Source organism: Formica exsecta, unplaced genomic scaffold (genome assembly GCF_003651465.1).
Source record: "Formica exsecta isolate Colony F162 unplaced genomic scaffold, ASM365146v1 scaffold1, whole genome shotgun sequence".
Taxonomy (NCBI): Eukaryota; Metazoa; Arthropoda; class Insecta; order Hymenoptera; family Formicidae; genus Formica; species Formica exsecta.
Genome location: NW_021848337.1, coordinates 310,368 through 333,830, shown reverse-complemented (window position 1 = coordinate 333,830; position 23,463 = coordinate 310,368). Strand labels below are relative to the sequence as shown.

Genomic DNA, 23,463 nt, shown 5'->3' with positions numbered 1-23,463 from the left:
AGACACGCAAACTTTTTCATCTGTGCCGCTCACATTTTCAATCGACGTGCATCGACCACGTTTAATTACGTTGCGATTTTTATCAACTAATAAACCGTTTGCAGATACGCAAAGCGTTCTCTAAAACGTTAACGTAATGTAATTTTGCACCTCGTCATTGCTCCGCGCGAGATAAATTAGCTGACGAACGTTGAAATTTTATCTCCGATAGAATGGCTGTGTTTACGGCCGCGGGCTGCAAAATTGACAGGCATCCTCCGAAGCATATTATGCCGTCGTGTTCGCGCATAGCATTCACTCACGGACCGCACGATCGGCCCGAAAGCGGCCATTGTACCGACGCGAGGGAGAGACCGAACGAGAGCGAATTGGAAAAAAAAAAAGTTATACAATTGGTAATCAGGCCGCCATTGACGGATGAAATGATATCTGAATGCTCGAAATTAGCGTCAGCGAGCTGTAATAATTGGATGGTGATGCATGCTCCGAATGCGTATACCGCGAACGCTCGCGCCGACGCTGATTTGCCGTGCGTGTTTCCGCTCGTCAAAGGGTTAAATGCCTGTAAATGTCCGCGCTCCTGGCTCGTGTGATCGCATCACGGCGGTACATATTCCGATACACACGGAGACAGCAGACGACAGCCGTTTTCCATCGATGACTATACTTCCTTCCGTCACGCCGCCGGCGGGAAATAAATCGACGCCGCCGGCATGCGATACAGTCGTCATTATCATGTTGCGGCCGATTTTAATGAACGCGGGCTCTACACCGTGATTCTCGACGTATGTAGATAATCTCGGATGTATGTATTCTATACATGGTGTTGCGAAAACTGTTCTGTGTATTTTGCAAACTATTAAATTTATCAGAAACGATTATTTACTTGACACAAATAGCTTATTAGAAAAACAGTTTATGAAGTTTTGATAACGTGCGAATAAAAAGCACTACCGTGTATTCGTATTAGTCAATATGCGTTTTTGCAGCGATATTTGTTTAGCTCGAGTTTACCATCGAAAATTTACCATCAAACCAATATTGAACTAGATATAATTGGGAAATGTTCGTGGAATGTGCACATATGCTATTTGTGTATTTTATATATAAAAAATATTTTTCACCAAAAAAATAACCTTTCCGCGATATACGGCATGATGTTTTTATTAAAAGTGATATAGCCACCGATCTCTCTAGGTCAATTGCTCATTAGCTCATGGTATGCAACGATTTTTAACAAACGAACACTCGAGATAAAAGTATCCATCAGTAGTGAAATCGAGTGCGAAATGCAACAAGCGTTACAAAAAGAAAGTTAATACTACAGGTCGTAGCAAAGCATTCGATATATAGGTTTAGTAATACGGTAAATAGTCTCTCTTTGTCGAGCGAAGAAAGGTATCGATTTGCAACTTTACAGGCAACCACGTTTCGTTCTTAAAAGAACGTTTAAAAGATAACGAGGAAAGCTATCGAACGTGCAGAAAAAGAATTCATATAACGCGCAACAGAGCGTAATTTGTTTTTAATGTCTTACGAAAGTATCAATTATACTACTTCTTCTACTTTCATAAAACAAGTACCCCGAGGATGAGATTTAAATAATAATAAAAGAGTTTCTAAATAAAATGTATTACGAATATTTTATTCTCAAATTAAAATTCTTCTATTTCAGTCTCTAATTTAAATTTTATGAAACTAATTGAATCTTAACAAGTCGCAATTTAATTTATATTTAAAAAAATATGTGTAAATAAAATATATTTCTTTTGTTTGATAATTTTTAGTGTCACAATCATTGACTCCTTTCTCTTGCTTGATTGAAACTTTTTTTTTTATTTCGATATACTACATCATATATTTTCTACGCAGTTGAATGTGGCAGTTCTCACATTTTTTTCTTGTTATTTCATCTCTATGCTCTAATAGCAATACAAGAAGTGCTCGTAGGCAAAGTTATCTTTGTAAAGTATTCTCTTTGCGAAGATGCACGCTTCTTTCGCGAATAATGAAATTAGAGTCGCGTTCTATTTGCGGTCCATGCGGGGCAATATTCTTCAATTATAGCTGCCGTTCGAGTACATCGTCTGGGGGCAGAAGGCAGCGAGTGCGGCGCGTTGTCGCAAATAAGAAAGCGCTTTTTGAAGAAGAACGCCGCTTGGAAAATGTGATAGCGAGCCGAGGGAGAGGACCATAAACGCGAACGGAAGGAACGGAAGCACGGAAGAGACGCTTGCAGCGGAGCGGATAAAAAGCCGAGTGCGAGATACATGGAGTGCGAGATAAACGAAGACAGCGGGATCATCGGCGCGCGCGTCTGCAAGCAACCTTTCTTGTCGAAGAAAGAAGGATCTCGGATGCCTCTTTAACCTCGTCATATGAAAGCCGCTCTCAACCATCAAGGCTCTTGTCCCACCAACAGGGGTTCTATCTGCGATTCATTCTCTTCCGAAATGTTATTTCTAGAATAGCCCGACTAGAGAGAAATGTTACGGAGGACTCCGAAATAAATAATATTCGTTAATTAAACGTAAAAATAATCTTTTTTATCATAAATATTTAAATCTGAGGCAATAGCCCTGATAAAAAGTGAAAGTAGCGCAATTATCGTATTCGCTTCGAAAAAAAATTTTTTTGTTTTTCGATTTATAAAACAGCGCGAATCTGACACATCGTCGAAACCAACAACGATATCCTCATGGGAGTATTTTATAGTCCGATTACGAACGCGATAACTATAGTTGATATGATAGTTATCTCTTACTGTACTGGTAATACAAAAATCCCATTAATGATATATATATCGTGCGTTAGTCGAATATGTTACAGATCACACATCATTGTATCATGATATCGAATCATCAGATAACGATAAATATGCTGCTGTAATGCAACAATACGAGAATCGATCACAACGCAATTACCGTTTAAAAATATATTTACGATATAATATAATAATTTTTTGGATACGCGTATTACTTGCTTTCAAATTATTTAACTCCAATCCATGTAACAAAGTTGGTAATTTTTATTTCAAGTATAAATGTGTGTTATTTTAGTAATTACATTTTTTATTTATAAACATTTATAATCAATATTTACTTTTTCTCTAATAAAATATTTGAGAAGAGAATGTTTTTTTTATTATGATTCTTTGTAATTCAAAGTTGTTGTGCATTTGTATTATAAATTCGCATATACTCTCTCTTTCTGTCTCTTTAAATTTTAAAAGGCTATATCTCTGCATGCATATCGATTGTATCGATAATTACGTGAAACGTGAGGCACTAAAGTTTCACTAAATGTGATTAAACAGGCGGCATGTAAGCTGCGTCATTTCCGTAAACCCATTCCGGGATTGCAATCAACATATTGTAGTGATTCTACGGCGATTATTCGAGCGTTTATCGTAATGATTGGATGGACGGGATTGGCGGGATCGCGTATCGGCTCAAAAATATCAAATGCCGAATTCATGACGCTATCAAACGGTTATTGTCGGCAACAAGTTCACAAGAGTCAGCGTTCTGCTCTCGTAACGAAGCTATGAACTCTGTGTAACGAAGCTATACAAAAATATGTGTTACATAACCGCATACAAATTTCAATAGGAGATTCGTTGTACCATCTACCTCGATTCGCCTCGCGTATTTATAAATGGCCAACATATATAAATGGAGATATATACGCGCACGCGGTGACAATATCTCTTTTTTTAACAACATCATTTTTCAAGCATATTGCCGGATATTTGTTATAAAATAATAATATTGTTCTAAAATAAATTTGTTACAAAATAATGAAATAATTAACACACAAAACGTTGCTTTCAGCGTAAAAAATACTTTATTATGAGAATCAGTGAAACCGTTATTAGAATTAATTGTGATTAACGCTAAATTCCTACATAATGCTTACGCAATGTAATAATAAGGACTGCGATATAAAGGGAAAAAATCAGTAATTAAACATAAAGTATGGCATGTGTATATGAATTAAAGAAAAAGAAATCATCACGCACTGTTTCATTTCCAGAATAATAAACATACGATGAAAAGCAGTCAAGATAATTAAAGCCAAGAAGGAAGATTGTGTTGTAAGCCAAAAAGAATGTTTTTGAGTGAAACGGAAGTATAGGAGAAACTGGGTTAAACAAGCACGAATTTAATGTACTCTTACACGGAAGCTCTTAATCCGCTTCGTAAAAGCATTGCAAGTGAACTGTACACGGTTTTAGTTAGAAACTATAATAATATATCGCATTTCCTGAAATGCGCAAAGCTTTGTTGTTTATAAATCTTTTAAAATTTTTAATTCGACGAAATTGAGCCAAACATTCTTGATTCAATTTCTAAATTTAATCCTGTAATATAAAAAATAGTCGCATATGGACATTGAGAGCATCGCACTTGGAAGTCGCGAAACGTGTATAAAGAAAATATCCGCTTTTCATTTTCAATTAACTACATTCGCAACCGTGACTGGCATTTTGCAAATGCTCAAAAGCCATGCTACATTCGCATACGATGCACGATCGGTACACGCTCGGGTTCCTTCGATTCGCGCGTCAAGAAATTTCACCCGCTATTCTGCAACAGCGATGACGTGCGTGCGACGCGAATAAAATGGAGCGGTGGCGGCGACGGCGACGATGGCGGTTTAATTAAGCGTACGTGTCGTCTGCGATATGCTGAGAAAAGGCAGCGACGATGAGCGCCGGTGGTCACATATCCGCGTAATAACGTATGTAAGCGTCGCACGTAACAGCGACGCAACGCCGGTAGAATGGCGACTGATTGCCGCGCGGTGCGAATTTAATGCGAGATTCCCGGCGAACCTGGCGCGATACACGCTGACCAAACGCGTACGCAAACGCATGCGAACGCATGCTTGCGCAAATTACCCGCGGCGGCGACGACGTGAAAAACGCACGCCGATGTTGAGTTCTGCGGTTCCCGTAGCTGATATCCGCGCATTCTTCGCTGCGGCGCGGGAAATACACCTTGTTGCAACCAACTACGGTATAATGAACTAGAACGTGAACAGTTATTTAAATACTCGCTCGAGTTGCATAGTGCAACTGTGGAAGTTGGCGGAAATTATGTGAATAAAGTAACGGTATAATGAAATGTTATGTCAGTGTTATCTTCAAGTTTAAGTTGCTCGAGCAATTTGTTGTAAGTGGAGTTAGCCGGCAGCTCCTAATCTTTCTCGACACGTATTACATTCGCATAATCGTCACTCTCCTCCCTCTTCCTCCCCCTAGATAACAATTAGTTCGATGTAACCGGCGACTAGCGGTCAGACGCGTGAAAAGGACAGCGGTTTTCGACGACGCGATAGGTCATCGTCGCGTGCGTGCAACGCGCTCGCGTTTTGACACCCGTCCGCACGAACGTGCGGCTTCCCCGCCGCGTAATATTATACGTGTACACGCGTGCACGCATACACACGCGCGAGGAAACCGCAAAACCCATTCGCGATTGGTCGCCCGCGCCAACGTCCCAATCGTTTTTCCGCGCGGCAAAGCATTTTTTTTTTGCATTTCTTTTTTTTTTTTCCATCGGGCTTCGCTCGTCTCGTCGGAACGGCGGCCGCGGTCGCCGCCGTGCCGCGGTTGTCCGTCGGTAGAAATTCGCTTTTCATAATTGGCCTGCGGCGTTTTCTGCGCCTGGCACGCTAATGAGCGGTATTGGCAGCCCGTCTAATTTATCTGTGCCGGTGCGTGTGCTGCTGTCGCTACCGCTACCGTTGCCGCCACCGCTATCGTCGTCGCCACCACCGCCACGCCACCACCACCGCCGCCACCGCCGTCGCCGCCGACCGATCGATTATCCGGCTTAACCGCTGCGTAATGGGCAACCTGGGTTTCGCTGCGAGAGCGACCGACCGGCGTATCAGCGGTCGTATGGGCACCCGCGATGAGGTAAAGGGCCGATATTCCTGTCCTCCTCCTCCCCCTCCTCCCCCCCCCCTACGCCTCGGTCGCGAATGCCATCGCGGTGATACCAGACTACGTTTTTCGAAATTGGTTTCCGCGGGACTCGTGTCTCGTCGTCCACCGCGCTTGCATGGAGAATTTTCCTAAACCGTTTCATTTTTCCGCGTAATTTTTCCCGTACGGCTGTGTGCTATCTCGGCGTGTGAACCGGGGGCGTGCGAGCGCGAGTTGGTTGAAATTAAATAGCGCGTTTCGTTTGCGCATGCAGGCTTCTCATTTTTTTTTTTTTTTTCTCGTAACGCTATCGATACGCGTGCAGTTATCCATCGACGGGTTTAAAGCCACGGGAATTCCGATCGTCCGGAAATTTTTTCAACACGATCGACCGAGTGGTCGTGGCTGTTAATTTATCGGCGGAACTAATACGAGAGTTTAAAAATTAATCTAAAACTGTAAAGAAAAATTAAAAATTAAAAAAATATTATTTTTAATTAAAAGATAAGATGTTATGCAAAAAATGAAAAAAAAAATGTAAGAGACTTTAGAGAATGTCTTTTAGCTATCCGCGTGTCAAGGAATCGTTTAACTTCATGTTATCGATCCTTTACCTGGTAGCACGACGCGCGAACTCGTAACGAGCGACCGAACAAGATTTTCATGTATTCTATCAAACGTTTCACCAAATGTTTTAATCGTGTGGAAAAACAATATTTTCAAAATACTGTTTCAAAATATCCTTGATTATTCTCATTAACTTCTGTCACATTCATAAAGATTTTCCATCTTGTCGATATCGACCAAAAAAACTAAAGATCAAGTCTCGGATTCTGCAGTCACGGTCAACTGGCGATTAAATAGATGCTAGCGCGATCATATGATCAAAAAAAAAGAAGCCGCTCAGACGAAAAACGTGAGGGTAATTGCAGGGAATCCCATCTAGATCTCAACATGGAGCTTTCTTAATGGGCATGTCGTTGCGTGCCACAAAACACACTCAAAAAGATCCGATAACATTCGCCGTTCGAGTGAATTTCACTCGCGTGTAAAAAAAAAGTTTGGAGCAAACAATCGCTGTTATCCGGCGCGCATTCATTTAAGATACCATCCTTATGCATATGTGCTATCTAAGAGCAAGTAGTCATACTATATCAACAATATAAATTACATTTCTTTATCAAACTACTCGTAAATTTCAACCGTGAATACTATTGGTTACGTTTCATCAGAGAATCCGATGATTATGGAAAGATTAAAAATTCCGAAGCGCGAATGAAATCTTTTTCATAATGCAAGAAAAATTGAATCGCTTGTCTCGTGATAAATTCCTGAATTATGTAATTGTCAATTGAAAATACCTGTCTATCTCTTGTAGATTTCTTTTAAAAGAATTTGAAGAATATTTATTGTGTGTTTTATCGTCTGCTTCCTGAGAAATTTCATTGATATCATTACTTTCGATTATTCGAGGGAAAAGAAATGTTTTCTCTTGATCTTGATACAAATTTTTCTTCAGCAACTTTGTTTTCCAATTAAAATGATTATTAATATATATCGCTATCATTGAAAATGTCCTTAATTTGCGCGTTATTTCATTATTTAGATCATTATCCAAACTTTTTTCCCGTCCTGTGCACTTAATTACATTAAATTCCTTTGAAATAATCCAATTTTTCCGGTACAATGCATAATAAAAACCGATTAGCTGGTTTGTTGATAACCCAATTTATCGTCGTGATTTACCGTCGACGAATGCTTCCCCTCGAATCCCCCACGATCGTTCGTCGGTTTAATCGGGACTAGGGATAAAACTGTTGATCCTGAGTTATGATGATCAGAGTACCATATATTACACGAGTAAGAACGATGACTTCCGCATTTGCCTCGCATTTGTCGTACTCTTTTCCGTCCTACGTACAACGTCGAAAAATATAAAGACAGTCGTGGGGGCCCCCTCGTCACCCAATCCGAATCTTGCAGGGACGGTTCCTCAAGGGATGACATTCAGACCGTGTTGCCTTGACTCGTTTCGAGCCGTCTTTCCGACATTTTGATGAGGTGGGATTTGGCTGAGAGCCAATGCAAATGCCATTCTCTTTCGTTCTCCCTACCATCCGACTCTTTCGCGCGCCCTTCATCCCTTTTCCTTGCACGTCGCGTCCGCCACCCTCCCAAGTACATTTCAGTATTCCGATTACTGTTATCGCTATCCCACAGTTTATTTGAATACATGGGATACAGAACAGAATAATGTCGAATATCGTCGAAATAAATGACAATGAGAAATAAAAATGACGATTGTTATTCGAAATGAAGTCGATGATATGTCGAAACCGAATGAATTTGCATACAATATCATCGCATAATTAAATCCATTTCTATTCGTTCGATTAAACATTTATTCAAAATCAACCACTTTATACTGACCTTTTTTATGGCGTTGTAAAAATAAAATCTATAATTCCTTTATTAGTTAATATAATTCCTTATTACATTAAAATAATTAACTTGGGACATTAAGATATGGTTAATAATTAATTTTTGTGCTGATTTATATTACACCTTTCATTGTCAGTTTCAATTAAATATTACCATTCAGTAACTGGCTAAATAAGCTTTTCCCCTCGCTCACCCACGTATGTCGATAGTTATCTTTCACATCCATAAATAATGAACATTTTGCGAAAAAACCGATAATCTCCGAAAATCATTAGACTTTTCGTCGAGGGAGCGTTGATCGCAGTGAAAAAGTAATCGTTTATTTCTTACCCGGGAGGACCTCCGACTGTTTTATTGCTGCTTAATAGCGAAGGAGAACAGACTTGGGCAACGCGAAGCGAGGCGAGGCGAGGCGAGGCGAGGCGAGGCGAAGCGAGACCCAAAAGGGTGTGTCGCATCGTTCGATATTGCGAAATAATTTTTCACCGCGCATTAGCATCGTGACACGTGTCGGCTCCATTTGTCAGTTCTCTAACCTGTACAACTCTATCTGTGAAAAAGCCCCGGGAATATAATACGGTCGCGCGTGTATACGAGGCAATAATGGTGGGCGCGCGCGCGTAAGAGAGAGATAGAGCGAGCCGGATCATCGTGACACACGGGGCGCCGTGCTGTGTTTCACAAACACGCGGACGCACCGTCAGTCGTGTGCGAGCGAGAACGGTCACGTGTGCGACCGCACAGCCCCGAGAGCGGCTTTATAATGATCCCGTAGAAATTCATTAAAACTCATAATCAACGTGGTGCATACTTCGCGTACGTTCGAAGCTGGCGAAATAATGTAATTTTAATGCCGCGCAGAACCGCGCTGCTGGACCGCACCGCGCTTCCGCGCCGCGCGCGTCATACACGTTTTATCCGGGAGTTGCTCCCAACGGCGTCGCGCGCCAATGTGTGCGCCAGAGGGGAAATGCAAATTTCGTTCGCGCATTTTGTTTTGGAATTTAATGTAGTTAGGTGCAAACGGGGTTATATCAGAATGTCGTAATGCGGCGCGTCACGCGAAGCCAATTTTGAGAGTAATTTGGTCAGTCCTGACGAGGCGAGGCGCGGCCTGGCAGATTCAACGTACAACATCGGTCGTATTAATTATCTCGAGGCCGGGATCGCTTCGAGACAATATTTCACGCTCTCGTGAGTTTTGTTAAAGCAAGTCGTAAAAAGAGATTACAAATGTTAATAATAGCTCGTTAATAATTACACCGCATCAAAGTATAAATGCATTCTCGCTAGAAATCAACTTTCCTTCCCGCTTGCAGCAAACGCGTGTGAATATTTTGCCAGTACTTGACCGACTCTCTCGACAACTTGGCAACGACCATTAAACGCTTACCTAGCGTACCTAAGTACGTAGGAAGCTGAAAACATGCTGTCCACCGAGTAAACAAGATACAAGATAGTGGAATATTAGATAGCGTTTACAACAGAAAGCCACTTCGCGCTTAGTAAGCGCTTTGCTTGCGCAAAATCCTAGAGTATAAGTTACGTAATTAAAATTATATATACAGATATGTTTATATAAATTCACTAAGCAAGCTGCAAAATAAAGCCGCTACAAAGAATAATATTTTGCTAGAGTATGTATATAATTCGTTAAATAATAATTATAAAATAACAAAAATCTAATAATTTTTCCTTCAAAAAAATATTGTATGGTACCAAATTATTTAACATACTTTACAACTTTGTACATCAGACAAAAAGATTATAGTGACAAAATAGTTGCATAATTATCATCGCTTATTTAAACGCGTTGCATGCGATACGTTTGAGACGCTGCGAAAAATATATAAGCGCGCAACATTCGCTGTCAAAGGATTGTGTAACGAATGCAGATGCGACACTCCCACTCGCACATCAAGTTCTATCTCGCTGGCGTATCGTTCCGTACCCAAGTACACGCGCTGCGAGCGGTGACGCCTGTGCAAAGGGTTAATTGTTTCGCGCGGGGATTTGCGGCGCGTCAAAGAACACACCGTGCAACGCGGCGACGTGTTCCCAAGTCCCGTCGACGGATAATGATCTAAATCCCGGTCGAATCTGAAACCGGATCCCAATCTACGCTCGGTTCGCTGCACCCAATGTAGCCCCCCGCGTGCTATCAGTGCGCCGAGGGGTCCGGTCGATCGCCACGTCTCTCTCGATCGAGTGTCGTGATGGGAATTACGAGGGGACGATTACCGTGGATTTTCGTGAATATATATTCGTCGGCACGATAAAATGGTCGATGAATTATGGGGGAAGTGCTGAGAAGTGCGGCACAGGGAAGGATCGGGGTCACGTGGCCACGCGTGGTATACCAATGCGGTGAAAGTTATTACTCGCTCGAGCGAGACTGATCACCGGCGGGCTACACCTACAGTCGAAACTTTGGCATTCGATATCGATATGATCGACGCTGTTAATCAGCAGCAAAAACAAATCTCAGAGTTCTCACGATTTCAATGCTTCAAGCGCGAGATTTTCGCGAGTATAATTATGAATTGTGAATGACGATGCGCGTGGTTTTTTGTGCATTACAAAATTTTGCAATATTTTTCTAGATTATAATATAATCTTTATATATTTTTTTAATTCATTATAGTTTCTACAAAAATAATATACTCAGTCTAATACATTATAAGTTGTGGAATTTTTATATTAGTAACTGCTTAAAACTTATAATTAGTCGATAATGTTAATGATATTTCCTCGCATCTTGATGTACTCATACTCTACTCATATAAATTGATCGTCCCTCGAACGCTCAACACGAGACACGCACGTTCGAGATGTCGCACACGAAATACTAGATAGCGTAAGCGTAAGATGGGACACAATGGCTAATTAGGTATGCATAATTACTGAAATTCCTGGAATGCAAATACCTTCGTTAGATAACATGGCGAACAAACTTAGCTGAACTTTGATGTCGAATCCGAGTACGCGAGAATTCCGAGCGCCTCGCAAGCCCATTCGGTTACGTCAACAACATCATAACTCTTCCGGTAAGCGAGTGACAGTAACGATTCCGAGCAATCCCGGTGCATTTGGCTTTTATGAAAACAAATCAGCAGCCGTTTCTGGTGCATCGCAGATGCGTTCAAAACAGTACTTCGCTCAAGCGTCTACAAAGCGCGTGTCATCATATTTTTTTAAAGGGCCTCGGGCTTGTGTAAACGCGTGTTTGAAGTGTCGTTTCACGTACACTAAAGAGATTCGGTTAGTTGAAATGCTGCGCGTAACCTTTGATCTCCAAAAAAATACTCTTTTTCGTGTTTGCTCATCGCGCGACGAGTATATTTACCCAGGCTATACGGCGCAATGAACTTTTCCGACCGTAACGATACTTGGTAATTTACCGTTGCCGGCGCGATGTAGTAACGATCATTTTTCCGACATGGCGAGCGAAAATAATAAGCCCGAGCATACATCGAGGCAACGCGAGCTATGAGACACGCCACGCTGCCCCCTCCTCCCCCCTCTATCCGCCACCCCCGGCACAAAATAAAATAAATAATTAGATGTACGATAAAATCCAAATTGTGAGAAACGCGTTGCTACAAAATATACGCGTAAAGTTTGCGAAATATCTCGAATTTCGCCTCGAAGGATGCATAAAGGGTGTATGAACGCGAAGGTAAAACCGCGAAATACTCAGACGTATCTACTTTGTTGCGAATTTATCCGCGTTATGTAATCACGACATATTATATGTAATATTTGTAAGAATTTGTTCGTAAATGTAATCGTATGTCGGGTGCATAAACTCGGGATTACATTTGTCCATGGAGAAATGGATGTTGCATCCCCGCGACATTTCTACGGTTATATAGTGTTACATGGTAGCGACACACGCGATGCGCCGAGTCCGACGTAATACAATGTAAAATATGGCAGGACAACCAAGCCCGGTTCGTGTCCTAATTACGGGCGTATCGTCTGTTGTCCCAGTTAAAGGTACACATCCGGCAAATGGGAAATTAGTGAGCAATACTTATTAATCACGTATAATCAAAACGGTAGTCTCCGCTCCGTAATTAATTGTCCCGTGTCTCGAAAGTTCGATCTAATCCCTCAGCGATAAATATAATTCATGCAGATATTACTCTTGCAAAATTGTCACGTTATATATTTATTACTAACATTGCAAAGACAAATACGTTTTGCCGTAACTTTAATTAGTGTAGAAAATATAAATTGTGTATGGGATTATCAATAAGACAAAATAAATTAAAATATACATACTTATACGAAAAAAAAAACATTGAATTAAAATGCTGCATCAACTATGTAATCACTTAAATAAATTATACGTAAAGTTATTTATAATCTTATAATTATTTATAATCTTAGATTTGCATCTTATTTTTCTATAATTATAGGCATATAATCATGTGTCATCTAAAGTATACATAAAAAATAAAAAGAATGTATTGCGCGATCTAACTTGTTATATAATTTAAACATACAAGTAAACTATAAACTCTAAAATGATTGAAAAATCTGAATTTTGGAACAGAAAAATGCAAAATTTAAAATCTTGTAAATCTATATTAGCAGAGAGCGAGAAATAACAATGAGATCAGATATGTATGAATCTCAGAGACGCATAAATTGCGTTGTAGTTATTTATAACAACGCGCCAAGAACAGTGTAAAGGCATATACAAACTTGTTGCGTATCCTTGTATCGTATCACCATATCGTGACAAAGGCTGTGCCCATTCGCGTATCCAACTTTTGATACGTGGCTTGTTTACATAATCATCATTTACGCCGGCCAACTGCTCGCCACTCCGATTACATGTTCGATACATGATGTATGTATATTAAATAAGCGAATACGAAATATAACGACTGCTCAATGAGCAATTGTTGTCATTTACCGAAATCCAATCGCGTACGGGATTCGATCGACAAAAAAAAAAAAAAAAAAAAAAAAAAAAAAAAAAAAAAAAAAAAAAAAAAAAAAACACGAATTAATACGGCGCGACGATATACACAAAGATACGCAACAAGTCTATATTCGATTTCAAACGCGTGCTAAACAAGATAAATGTTAGTCATTCGCGAACGTAATGGTTGAAAAATTTACTCACCGGACAGATTTGCCATCATCTTCGTCGTCTCGGCACCTTGATTCCACCGGATGATGCACGCTGCGACAAGGAGAAAGTCCACAAGAAAGTTTCCGATGACACTCTAATTCACTTCCATTGTCCGTCATTTCACCCACACGGCACTCCCGTGTTATACGACACACGAAATACTTTGAACGAATAAATAACGCGAAATATTACATCACACAGTGCTGCCAATTCAAACGCCCGCAAGACTCGAGCGCGACGAGAAAAGCACGCGCAAAATACAGACCGATCCGACGGTGTCTCGATTAATCTTAATTGTCCGTCACTTTATTTATTGTCCGGCACTCTCGTCACAAAATATGCCGTGAAATATAATCACTCAATGCTGCCGATGTTCAGTCGCATATAAGACTCGAGAGCTCGACGAGAAAAATACGCGTAAATTACGGACCGATGTGACATTGTCGGAAGATTCGCCCGAACTGTCGGAAGTGCGCTGATACTGTTGACTTATAACTACGCGAGTCAAGGACAGAACAAATAATGGCCGGCAACTTTGGATTATCAAAATACGATTACTGTCCTGTTTTCGAATTTAACACTAGAAAATAATTCGTCCGTTTCATTGTAATATATTCCACTATCAATGTGAGATAATATCTATGTACACAATACGATACTCATCGCCCGATATTTTTCTCTACTCTCTGTCTTTCTCTGTCGATACTACACGTTCAATATATTTATTTTCTATGACTTCTACACATTTATTCTCATTATTTCTAAATCGGATATGATGCTATATAATTATGATTGTAACCGTCACAGCATTAATTACAACGATTAATGATTCCGTTAACGTCCACGATATACTTCTTCACTATTATATCTGCGGCATAAGCGTCCCGTAAATAATCGCACGCAATATGTTGTAGACGAACATGGAGATGACTGAACATGTCGACTTTCTTTTTACACTCGCGGAAAATTCGATTCCGAAATTCCGAGTTTATCTTACGTGTCCGGATACTAATAAAAATCGTGAATAGTTAATTATAATTTTTATCACTAGTTATTAATACACACGCGATACAATTAATTAGATAATTAATTCATCACTCTTAATATAACATTATTTGACTAACGCGTTCGTATATGACACGAATAAGAACGACGTAAAATTCGAATTAAACCTCGCGATAGTCAAGACGGTACTAAACGAAAAACTAAAAACGTAAGGACATCGTGTGCCTCGCAAGGAGGGGGAAGCGAGTCGAGCCACTCTGTTTATAACATGTAATAGAGTGAGTACGATTGTGTGATTATCTATGTTTTGACTAGCGAAGCAAGAAACATCGAGTCCGCCGATTCTCGAGCGAGCGTGGGAAAATTTCAAGATTTATGGCCTATTGTGTGTCATTTATCTCTCGTTCTCGGCGAGACGTACATGACTTCTGAGGTGGTTGAACAAGATAAGCGATAAGATAAATAGAACGAGATGATCGTACGATCCCAAATAAGATAGAAACCTATTAAAGAAAGAACGAAACGGAGAGAGATGGAGAGAGAGAGAGAGAAAGCATTTCTCAGAAGCAACAGATATTGCGTTCGAAAATCTATCTCTTTCTTTCTCTCTATCTCACTCTCTCTCTTTCTCTCTCTACCGAGTTCTAAAACCGTGGCTTTGAAACGCGAGTTTCTTAGCTTAGAAAAAAATTGAGAAACGCGATAAACACGAAACGCTTCAAAATCATGTTCGCTCTATCACGTATTATAAACAACACAACCAAACATTCCTTACTTCGCTTTTCAAAACACCTAGATAAAGAGTCGTATTTGTTCTTATGTATTATAAACAAAGTGAGAGAATCCCCCTCCCTACGACGCACACGATATCCTTACGTTTTTAGTTTCTCGTTTAGTACCGTCTTAACCATCACGAGGGTTAGTTCGAACTTTACGTCGTTTTTATTCGTGTCATATACGAACGCGTTATTTAGATAATATTATATTAAGAGTGATAAATTAATTATCTAATTAATTGTATCGCGTTTGTATTAATAATTAGTGATAAAAATTATAATTAACTGTTCACGATTTTTATTAGTATCCGGACACGTAATATAAACTCGGAATTTCGGAACCGAATTTTATATGCGAGTGTAAAAAGAAAGTCGACATGTTCAGTCGTTTCCACATATCGTCTACACATATCGCGTGCGATCATTTACGGGACGCTTGTGACGCAGATATAATAGCGAAGAAGTATATCGCGAGCAAAACGGAATCGGCTAATCGTTGTAATATTAATGCAGTAATTATTAAAATCAAAATTATAGGATATAACATCCGATTTTAAATTAATGAATAAATATTATTTGCTATTGAACGTGAAATATCGATAGAGAGAGAGAGAGAGAAAGCCGAGAAAGATGAATATCGTATTGTACATAGATATTATTTCACATTAATAGTAGAGTATTTTATAATAAAACGAAGACCTACTTTCGTTCTAATATGTTAAATTCGGAAACGCGACAATAATTATGTTCCGATAATCGAAGATTGTCGGTCATTATTTGTTTTGTCCTTGACCTCCTTGACTCGCGTAGTTATAAATCTCAACGGCCGACTCGCGTATGAATACACAGAGTGTCTCGCTGTCGCTGCGTGAACTTGGCGCGAGACACCACTGTCTCTTGATCAACAGTACAGTTCGTGCGAATCTTCCGATAATGTCGTATCGGTCCGTATTTTACGCGCGTTTTTTTCGCGTATCGAGCTCGAGTTTTATGTGCGACTGAACATCGGCAGCATTGAATGATTATGTTTCGCGGCATATGCTCGTCTAACGTGTGTTGAACGCGTGATGGAAGTGCCGTATAAAGTGATTAAAGCAGATGAGATTAAGGTTAATTGAGACGCCGTCGGATCGGTCCGTGTTTTACGCGCGTTTTTCTCCCTGAGCTCGAGTCTTGCGGGCGTTTGAATTGGCAGCACTGTGTGATGTAATATTTCGCGTTATTTATTCGTTCAAAGTATTTCGTGTGTCGTATAACACGGGAGTGTCGTGTGGGTGAAATGACGGACAATTGAAGTTAATTAGAGTGTCATCGGAAACTTTCTTGTGGACTTTCTCCGTGTCGGAGTGTGCATCATCCGGTGGAATCAAGGTGCCGAGACAACGATGATGACGGCAAATCTGGCCGGTGAGTAAATTTTCAGCCATTATGTTCGCTTGTGACTAACATTTATCTTGTTTAGCACGCATTTGAAATCGAATGTAGACTTATCGCGTATTCTTGTGATGGAACGTCGGTAACATTGAGCAATTGTCATATTTCGCGTTATTATTTATTCGTTTAAAAGGTCGTATCCCGAGCGTGACCAAAGTGTCGAATAATTGGCCGGCGTAAATGATATAGCCGCGTAAACAGAATGCGTGTGAAAATTATATATATATATATAATATATATATTAAATACATGGATACGCACTGCTTTATCACGATATAGTAATACGGTATCTTTACATTGCTCTTAACATATTTTGCCGTGTATTTATTCTATGTAGAGAACGCAATCTATATTTATACATATGTTAATTAATTCAAATCATTCTTCGTTGTTAATGTCGAAAATAACCGAACATTCTGCCAAATTATCCTTGGCGATTCGTATGTAAATTACGCGAGAAAACGATACTATATTATTCGGATAAAGTTTTTTTCTTAGAGCATTCCGCATATAAAATATGCGCGCGCGTGCACATCGTCTCGTCTGTCTTGTCGTTTGGATGCAGAAGCCCGTAAAAACGGATGTGACGCGAAAATACAGGGACAGAGGTTCACCATGGAAACAGGGACGCGAGATGCGAGGAAGAAGGGTGACCATAGAGGAAATGGCCCCGATGTAGGGGTGGACGACGACGTAGGGGGCGCGAGCGCAAAGGGGGTTTCGACAATTTTTTACAATTCGCTTCGCGGTGACATATGCCCCTTAATTCTTGAGGATTAAGAAGGTATAAAGTTTATAAGGATTTACGACCGCCGCGTATACGTACGTCGAAGTTTACGTGTATTCATATACACGTAACTCGCAGGGGGTTACACATGGCGATGTCGCAATAAAAACGAGATCATCGTGAGTCTTTCATTGTGCCCGGGTTAAATTTCATCCCGCGCGTATGCAAGGGAGTAAAAGTAACATAACATCGCCGACGATAACGTGTTAGACTCGTTACTAATACCGCAAATGATGTAAAACAATGGATATTTGTTTATGAAATAAAATGCTAAAGGATGGTGAGGAATGCGGGAACGCTACAGGCAAATGCTCGGTGTAATATGTGCAAGTGTTACAATATGTGCGTTGCGAATTTTACGCTTTTCCAATCACGCTATGTGCAACATCCTACATTGTTACGAATATTTTCATAAATTCTACATGACGCGAGCTTTGTTATTCGATATTTTGCAGCAGACTGTGGATTTATTGAACACTTTAATTGCTCGATGATATTCTCCAGTGTAATATTCGCGATTTTGTAGTATAAATATTAAACAATATTTTTTTCTTAAAAAACACATTAATAATCGTTTTATAAATATACACGCATTATTTGTTCTAAGATCACAGCACATGTAGCTCACGATTTGTTTGCATGCAGGACTTGCCATGCTTACAAGTTACATTGCGCGTTACTTACACGTGGTCCGAAAACAAAACTCGTAATCTGATGTTGTACAAGAAAAGTAAATGAGTACAGTCTGACCATTTTAAAACCTGTTTACCGATTTTAAAGGCTATGTCTTAGATTTTTTATACTTTTTTTTTTTTCATCTCCAAAAAGAATTTTTAGCGAAAATATAATTTCGTCTTGATTATTGAAATTAAGGATTAAACTTTCAGAAGATTTCGATAATGTTATTTTCAATTTAGCAAGCTATCTAATAAGTGGGGAAAAAACGCGTGTTTGCGCGGTCGATTTGCTCAATTCTTTTCTTTTCTAAACTCGTTCGTGATAAATGTAGGATTATTGGCTGCTAAATCGCAGGACGTATACGTCTATATGGTGGTATTGAGCGGAGAAAAACCGAATCGCCTAACCTTTAGCTAATATTTAGAGTGGGGGGAAAAACTTTGGTGTGTGCACACTAAAAATATATAAAGAGGGATCGCGCTACCTCGCCAAAACGCACACTGCCGGGAACTCTTTTATTTGACTTCGAATTAGTCGACTCGATGCGGTTTAAGAATGGACGGTACGGAGTACCGGCCGCTTCCAGCTTCGTGCTTTGTTTAGAAATCGCACACTTGTACCACCTCCGCCGCCGCGCGCACTAACTTATTCCCCGCGTTACTGTAATTGGATCAGCGAGAATTACAGGGAAGCTCGCTTTTAGACCTTCCGAAGGCGGTAAAGCGTTGCACAAAATACATCCCAATGCGCGTTTGGACTACAGTGAATGGCCACTGTATTTACCTAATTCGGAATAGCGCTGATTTAATTTTTCAACATTCGCAGAGATAGAGAGAGAGAGAGAGAGAGAGAAGAGAAAGACGACGATACATTTTACACGTAAGCGGATTTAACGCAATTCACGAAAGCAACTATACGCTGAAACATATACTTACGTTACACTGTACTATGAATAGAGTTTTTCATAAATATAGTATTTGATTAAAAATTTAGAATTTTCAAATATATGTGTAGGTACCTTAATTAAATACAATTTTTTATTCAAAGATTTTGATATATATTTAGTATATTTTATTCGCCGGTTTCTATAAATATAAAAATCTATCGTTTTTTTTACTCTTTAACTGCAAAACCATAATAATTAATAAAAATCATGTTCTAATGCTTATATATTTATATGGAAAAATATAACATATCTCTCTCTTTTATAAAAGCTAACTTGCAATACGTTGTTAAAACCACTTTACATATTTTTCGTAAACTATATGAATAATAACATTCCATTTTCAACTTTACAACATTTATACCTTGCCTTATTTTGCATTCAAGTTGACTAGATGAATAAATTGTATATATTTTCTACCGTCTACTGTCAAATAAATTTCAAGTTGACTAAATGAATGAATTGTATATATTTTCAACTACTGTCAGCTAAATTTATTCAAATCGAAACTTTCGCATGCAATTCTAACACAACTACCTATTGCCGGCTCACGCATACGCAGTTTTCAATCAGGAATAAAATCACGCGAGATTTAGTCCCGATCGGCAAATTTACCGAGATCAATACGTGGATGTATTTAATAGAGCGATTTGTTTTCTGCAATATACTGCACCGTCTCTATAATAATGATTAACGAAATAAATATACACCATTACTGAAGAGGCATATTATGCGCAAAAATGTCGTGATGTGTAAAATATTTCGCTAAATATTCGCGAGGGAAGACAACCGCACGGATAAAAACGTATACGCGCGCATTGACGTGTGTATGCGTGTGCGTGTGCGTGGCGTGCGCGTCCCATACGCACCCGAGCCAGATATGTACGTTCGCTGTTGATTGAATGTGATTGTCGTGATGGAAGAAATTTCACGAGATACGTCACACCAATACGAGCGCGAGCGGGATGAATATGAATGAAACGGGTTTCCGGTCTGGCTGAGCCCGAACCAGTTTTACATTTGCATCCGTATTTGTCGAACGCGAGGGGTGAGTAATAAAGGCAGTCTAATTTTCTCCTCTTTTTCGGTAGCTTTGCACGGTACACACCTCCCCCTAGCTATGTTTCGTTCAACAGAGGCATACATCGACGCGGCGCGAGAAAAAGAGGACGCCTAGCAACCGTTTTTCAATCGCCGGCACCGGCGCCGGTGCCGGGCCGCTTGAGTGCCACGTACTTCTAAATATGTTACAATAAATTACGTCTCCGTACGTGCGCGTGTTTTCGCGCGTGTACATCACGAGAACGCGTCTTTTCCCAGGACATTATCAAATGCGTGCTGGCACGCGGAATACATTTAAATGCGTTATAAGCATGCGAAATTTCATCAAAATTCCTCCGCGGCGTCTCCGACCAATTTTTGCTAAGTTTCGTTATTTATGACGTCTGATCTAATGTAGATACAGCAAATGATATATGTATATCAGAAGCCAGTGAGCTAATTTGTGTAAAAAATAATATAAATTAAAATTTTAATTTTTTTGGCTTATTTAAATTAAAATTATTACGAAATATTAGTAGAAAAATTTGAAAGAGATTATCACTATAGTAATATGGGCTATGATATCATTAACTTGCATAAATTTCTTATTTAGATTTTATCATCTTTTTTCTCCTTTTTTTCTTTTTTCTATCGATCATGAATTCGCTTTACTACTACTCATATTTTGCTTCTCAATAATGCACTTGATACAACTGGGCACTTATCCGTATCTGAATGCCTCGCGCTTTGTTCTGCGCGCTCAATAATCGATCGTTTTCCATTTTGATATCCTCTTACACGATACTCGTCTCACATACGACAATGAGTACGGGTATCTAACCGGCCCTTCTAATGTCAACAAAGCAACGCCATTTGAAGCGCGCGTCCGCCGATCCTTTGGTGTTAAAATATCGCGTTACGAGAGGCAGATGTTGGCCGGGAAATTCCGCGAGCGAAGTTATCTGGCGTTGCGCGCGTATAATCGCCGGAGCGAGCAATCTGTACATGGCAAACGCGGTTTACGCGTAATCGGGATACGTTACAGTCGTCCCACGATAAAACAACCAAGCTTAGACCTTTGCGAAAACAGCTATCAAGAAGTCGTATCACTGAAAGCGTTGAAAATACCGAGTTCTGTCCGGAACACGCAAAATTCAAACCAAGACAGTTTAAATAAATTTATATACTTGAAATTTTTATGAAAACGATCATACAAATGCTATCTAATTTGATCGCTTTCTTCTCACATTCATGTATTACTTTTCTAATAAAAATGTAACATTTCACTGAAAATATATTGTATGTATATACATATAAATATTCCATCAAATAAAATTACTTTATTATTTTCGTAAAGCATTATTTGAAATTTAAAGTTGTTTCATAAAATAATTATTAAAGGGATGAAATTTAATTCATAAAATAGTTATTAAAGATTAAATAATAATGTAGAATAAAATTGATAATCAATGTAATGTTACAAAGCCTACATAAATTTAAAAAAATGAAAAATTAATAAGGTCAGTATATATATTTATTTATACTCACGTTACGCAATACATGAAAAATGGCGAAATAGATAAAATTATTTTCAAATATATGCGTACAGTAATAAATTTCAGACAATTATTGTCAGAAATACACGGTTATCTTCTGTGTATTACACAACATTATGAATTTATTTATAAATGAATTTATTGCGATATTATAATTTTTTTGACTTTATAAATTAACGTAAAAATTCCTATGCACGGTTGCACCAAAAACGTTTTATATTACATGAATTAATTTCGTTTTCATAAATTCTGAAAAAAAATGGCCATAAGATCTTATATAATCATATATAATTACATAAGTCTATTTTTCTCAGGATATCATAAAGATTAAAGATAAAAGATCCTTTATTTTTTGATATCATGCACTTTGATTATTTAATTCTAATATTTAATCTATGCATAATAGTTTACAATTATATTTCTCACATCTATCAAGTTAACTGCGAGTAAAATATTATACTGCAATTAATAATTACAAAATTTAGAAATCATTAACTGAGAAATGAAAATTTTTAATACTTTATTATTATCATTGTAAAATAACACTATTTATTTATTTTTCTTTTCCAATTGATTTATTTTTCTGATTGACTATTCTGATTGACATTCTCGTGTTGAGCTTGAAAAATAAAATACTCGAGCTTTATTTCGATATCGTTTGGCATATCGATCTCACGTTCTCGCAATGCAGTTTCTTTGCAATAATATCCGGAAGTTCTCTCCGCAAATCCGTGAATCCCGTCGGACATCTGGAAAGATTGATAAAGCTCTGCAGCGAACGTACGGCCGGAGTAAAGTTGGTAACGAATTGGTAGACAATATTTGGGGGAGGGCGATGCACGTGCAGACTGATATCCATCTTTTACGACAACGTTCAGATTCAATTTGCTTCTCAATATCAACCAACTCGTACTGTTTGGCCCGATCTGGACTTGATATCTCTATTTGCCTCTCTTTCTTTATCTCCCCTTTCGCGCTTTCACTCCGTTCTTCTCTCGATAACTTAGTCGCTCTGGTTTATAGGATACCGGTCTCTACCGCGTTATTGCAATATATTTCTGCAACTTAGAAATATTACATCGAGATCGGAAGGATATCGATGGGAAGCATGAAGAATACGAAACAGATAATATTTGCTTTCTATATTTATTTCTAGAGAATAGACAGAAGAGAAGTGCACTATACAAATAATCATTATCGCATATTACAAAGAGAGATATTTAAATTTACAGAAGTCAAGCCTGATGTATCTCTTTCCACAAATATAATTGTCTTATATATATGTATGTATATTTGATAATATATATATATATTTTTTTTCTATAATTGAAAATATAAATGTCTACGATCATATGTTCGCACAGTTGATAAAATATATTTAATGTATTAATACATCGCTTAATGACAAGAGACAGTATTAGATATATTGTCAATATCGAATGACATGGATACATACGGTAATGCCGCCGTCACATTTATATCCGGCTGTTACGTCGCGGTTATGTTCCTGTAATAGACAAAACTAATGATGATTGAAATGTAAGAAAATTGCTCGGCATCGTCGGATATGTAATGAAATGAAGTGATTGAAAAGGAGAAAAGTAGCGAGATAAGCGTTGAATGTAAATCTCGATTTAATGAAAAACTTTCAACGGATATAAAAAAGGCTTTCTGTTTTATATATATATAAAACCACTTCGTTCTGCTGCCATCGTCG

The 23,463-nt window shown here is 38.8% G+C and overlaps 1 protein-coding gene and 1 long non-coding RNA gene across 3 annotated transcripts in view; one reads left to right on the top strand and one right to left on the bottom strand.

Annotated features, from left to right (window-relative positions):
• LOC115246099 overlaps positions 1–14,691 on the bottom strand; it is a 244,898-nt gene extending 230,207 nt beyond the window's left edge. Inside the window, exon 1 of the long non-coding RNA XR_003885631.1 lies at positions 13,518–14,691. This is a non-coding gene — a long non-coding RNA (uncharacterized LOC115246099). The remainder of the gene's footprint in view (positions 1–13,517) is intronic.
• Positions 1–23,463, top strand: part of LOC115246078 (teneurin-a) — a 486,292-nt gene that overhangs the window by 227,843 nt on the left and 234,986 nt on the right. The window contains exon 1 of one of the 2 annotated variants that reach the window (XM_029824678.1): positions 15,927–16,714. The exons of the other annotated variant lie outside the window; for it this stretch is intronic. Within the exon in view, the coding sequence (XP_029680538.1) occupies positions 16,693–16,714 (22 nt within the window). The 5' untranslated portion in view covers positions 15,927–16,692. Of the gene's footprint in view, positions 1–15,926; positions 16,715–23,463 lie in introns of those variants that run through there. 2 annotated transcript variants of the gene reach the window in all.